The sequence below is a fragment of the Marmota marmota genome, unplaced genomic scaffold (assembly GCF_001458135.2).
Source record: "Marmota marmota marmota unplaced genomic scaffold, marMar, whole genome shotgun sequence".
In the NCBI taxonomy this organism is placed as follows: domain Eukaryota; kingdom Metazoa; phylum Chordata; class Mammalia; order Rodentia; family Sciuridae; genus Marmota; species Marmota marmota.
In genome coordinates this window covers 9,940,808-9,945,211 of record NW_026000000.1, presented here as the reverse complement: position 1 = coordinate 9,945,211, position 4,404 = coordinate 9,940,808, and the positions used below count along the sequence as shown (strand labels likewise).

Here is a 4,404-nt window from a genome sequence, read left to right as displayed (position 1 = left end):
AAACCAGTAAACTCCACAGCATGTCAACCACAAGAATGGGAAGTTATAGACCATGTATGTATAAAATGTCAAATTACAATGTACTGTCATATATATCTAAAAATAACAACAAAAAAGAAAGGGTTGGGGCATGTAGCTCAGTGGTAAGGTGCTTGCCTAGTCACACTTTGATTCTTGAATGTGTCATGGAGTCAGCATAAGGACATATTGCCTTCAAGAGTCCAGACCCTTTTCTCATTCCATGCTTAGAGACAGGGAGCTGGGTACACTGCAGACCATATCCTGTCTGCATCAGCCAGGCCCATCACTGTGTGGTTGCTGGTTCTGGAAAACCAATCTTATTTCCACCACTTGGAGACGTCTGCTGGTGAGGAAGACCAAAACAAGGTTTGTGGTTGGGGATTCTTTCCAAGAAAGGATGTGCTTTCCTTGACTGATATGTATTTATCAAAGACAAAAAGTATAGATATGGGTGAAATGGAAGTTCTGTCACCTCCTTTATGTGCCTTTTGAAGACTTGATAATATGAAGTCACTGGCAACCAGTCACGAGAAGTGCTGCCTTTGGGGTCATGAGTTTGTCTGCATTGTCACAGGACAAGTTTTAAGAAGTAATATTATAGAAAAGGAAGAGCTCATTTCTGTCTCAGTTAAAGGAAGTTTGTATCTCGGGTGGGTTATTGGAGCCAGTTCCTAGAAAAGGATGTGTAAAAAAATTGGTCTTAGTTGTTACATCCATTGGAGGAAAAGGACACAACAGCAATCCAGTGGTGAGGGATATACCTGTACAAAGATAGCTTACAGAGACTGCCTGCTGTTCATATAGGGCTCGAAAGAACAAGAGAAGCAGAGCAAAGCGGGGGTAATCTAAAGACTCAAATGAACCTATTTGGAGAGGTGAGGGAAAAAAAGTGTTGGGTCTGAAAGAAGGTGGGCTTTGGGGGACCAGTAGAGCACTCAGGATGAAAGGTTGACGATCCATCTCTGCAGGGGAACATCCCCATTTGGACTCTGAGTAGAGATGGTGTCATTCATCAGCCCAACGATTCCTAAGATAAATAAGATCTACTTTTTACAGTTACTAGAATGTGTTTTCTCCTTTACCCACCCTAATGTCTTCTCACCAATGGATCATTTTTCGAGAGCCAAGTCTATAGCTGTCAACATCCTCTATCTGTAAGGTCCCTTACCCTTCCCAGCCAGCCACTGTAGACACTCTGAGTCAGAAGGGCACAGAGCTTGTGACACTGAGGCTTCCTTAGCCACTCCCACCTTCAGTGATCATTCACCAACAGTAATGTCTTAATAACACTTTAAATCTTTTTCTTCAGGTAGCATTAGTTGGTTTTTGTCATCAAACTTATAAGGAAACTAGGGCTCAAAAGGGCTGAGTCTGGACTCCAACACAGATCTTCCTCCTTCCATATCAGGACTCTTTCCACACTCATACTTCCTCTCTGAGCATCTAGAACACCATTGCTCCATGACTGAAATGCAGTACTCTCTCTGTGTTTTCTTTGTATACTTGATAATGTGGGTGCTGGTATCTATTTAACTGGGCAAACCACTTTCTAAGAATATAGATCAAATCTCATATTTCTGTTTTGTCATATTTTTATTTATCTCTCTTAAACTCTCAGTATTTATCCAAGTACTTCTTACTTTTAAAAATCAATAGTTCAATGTAGAAACCATAAAAATTGTAAGAAACTTAGAGGAATAAAACAACAAATATTCCTTGTGGCATGTTGAAAATCTATTAGTAATGTATTAGTAAGTGAATCCTTGCTGATATTTTTCAAAGCTATGGTAATTGGAAATTCTTTAAGACAACTGAGGGCTTCATCATGTAATTGGGGAAATCCCACAATGAGGTAGAATGAACTATTTATCAGTCACAGTTCATTAAATTCTTGAATTTCATTCCTGCTATCAATATGCTTCTAATAAAAGATAATGAGAATACTGGTTGAAGGATCAAAGACAACTTATCCTTTCCAAATCAAATAAGTAACTTTTCTCTCAGCTTCAACCTAAAACAGCCAACAGTATGTTTTTGTTCAATCCCAGAGATACAGCTTAACATTCACATCTTGCTTCTGTCATCATAATAAAAAGGATAGATTTTTAGGAAAGTTTTTTTTTTTTTTTTAAATAGCACAGAGCACAGAGAATTTGTCCACTCAGTTTTATTGAGAAATGATTTGAGGAAAACAGTGCCTTCTTACAATGTTCCTATTACAGCTGAATCATATCCGCTGTCTGTACTCAAGGTCAATGAAGTAGATCAGATCCTCAAGGTCTGAGAACAAAGTCAAGGGGTGAGAAATCTTGGGCAATTTTCCAGTTATATAAACCACACATCAGTTATTAAAATTGGAATTTTTACATTGAAGGCAAAGTTCTGATCTTACAAATCAGTTTTACCTTGAGTCTCAGTGAGAAAAAAAGAGAAAAGAGAAATAAAAGTTCATGTTACAGTAAGAAACTAATTCTTTTTTTTTTTTTTTTTTTTTTAAGTTGAAGGGTCTCCAAAGGAAGCAGTTGATGTAAGATAGTAGAAGTTTTCTTAGAGATTGGTGGTCACTCTAAAGCAATTCTTCTGTCTGACAGTTTTGCTGTGGACTTTTTATTTCCTGCCTAACTCTGCTTAGGCACATACACCTAAATCCTAGGTGTGATTTCAGAATTTATACTTTGAACATAGTACATTTGAAAGAAAAGAAAAAAAGAAGATTTTCATACTCTATAAACCTAAAACACTAGGAGCATTTTTCCTCTCCCAGGAAGCTTTGTTTCCCTGCAAACTAAGCACCTTGGAGTCAGACTATGAGACCCCAAGTCTCACAAATTTTGGGTCACAAACCCAGCCAGTCTTCCATCAGCCAATCTAGGGACAAAGAATTCTGAGCCCATCTATGCAGACATTCTGCAGGGGTGAAAGAGACAGGCTTACTTACCTTCAGTCCAGAAACTTGCTCATCAGACCCCCCCCCACACACACACACAGGAAGGTCAATTCTCACTAAAACTATAGCCTCCATGAAAAAGAACTTCTGAAAACACAAATTAACATCTGAAGAAGGAGAAGAACTTCGCAAGAGCTGCTTTGACCTCCTTGTTTCTCAAAGTATAGATGAGGGGGTTGAGGGTAGGACTCAACATGGTGTATAGCACCCCAGCCACCTTGCTTTTCTCTGCACTGTAGCTGGAGACAGGGCTTATGTAGGCATAAAAGACAGCAGTGTAGTACATGCACACCACAATGAGGTGGGATGAACAGGTGGAGAAGGCTTTCTGCTTCCCTTCTGAAGTCCTCATCTTCAGGATGCTAGAAATGATGAACCCATATGACACAATGGTCATCAGGAAGTTTAATATGCCATAAAAGGCATCAGCCAGGACAATCATGACACTGTTCGCATAGGTGGAGCTGCAGGAGAGAAGCAGCAGTGGAGGAACCTCACAGAAGAAATGGGTAATGATGTTAGGGCCACAGAAACTCAAACGCATCATCAGCCCTGTGTGGATGGCAGTGTTGAAGGCACAGAGCACCCACACTCCAGTGGCCAGCATGCTGCAGAATGCCTTGCTCATCATGGTGCTGTAATGCAGTGGGTGGCAGATGGCTGCATACCGGTCATAGGCCATGACTGTGAGGAGCAGCAGCTCTGAGGATGCAGACCATGTGAGGAAATAAAGCTGTGCCATGCAGCCTCCAAAGGATATGAAGTTCTTCTCTGACACCAGACCCTTCAGTGCCTTGGGCATGATGGAGGAGGTACAGATAATGTCCATAGTAGCCAAGTTGAACAGGAAAAAGTACATGGGGGTGTGGAGCCCAGGGTTGAAGGTGATGGCCAAGATGATGAGGACATTCCCTGTGAGGGCCACTGAGTAGAGGGAGAGGAAACAACTGAATAAGAGTACGTGGTATTGTGGGTGCTCCGAAAAGCCCTGCAGGATAAACTCTGTTACCATTGTCTTGTTGCTCATGGTCCCTGGGTTGAGAGGGTTTTCTGGGACTTTCAGGAGAATCTTCATCCACAGTTTCATGTGATTTCAGGACTAGAGAAAGACAGAGAGATGCGAGAGATCTTAATGAAGTTTACTCATAAAGCATCATTCTACCTGAAAGAGATGCATATTAAAGCAATGATCCAACTCTTATCATCTATGAATTCACAAAGTTAGAAAAGGAAGACACTGACTAGCATGTAAGGGTGCAAGACAAAGGCCTTTAAAATGAAATTATAGCATTCGCAAGAAAATGGATGGAACTAGAAACCATCATGTAAACTCAGAAGGTTAAGGGCTGTATGTTTTCTATCATATGCAGAAGCTAGAGAGCAAAAAGAAAACAACAGTGGGGGTAGATCTCCTAAAAATCAAAGGGAGATCAGTA

General features: G+C 40.7%; 1 protein-coding gene across 1 annotated transcript; it reads right to left on the bottom strand.

Annotated features, from left to right (window-relative positions):
- Nucleotides 1–2,222: 2,222 nt before the first annotated feature.
- LOC107153463 (olfactory receptor 13A1) lies at nt 2,223–4,065 on the bottom strand. The gene has a single exon (XM_015498977.2). The coding sequence runs from the start codon at nt 4,053–4,055 to the stop codon at nt 3,069–3,071; it is 987 nt and encodes a 328-aa protein (XP_015354463.1). The 5' UTR covers nt 4,056–4,065; the 3' UTR covers nt 2,223–3,068.
- Between the last annotated feature and the right edge of the window lie 339 nt (nt 4,066–4,404).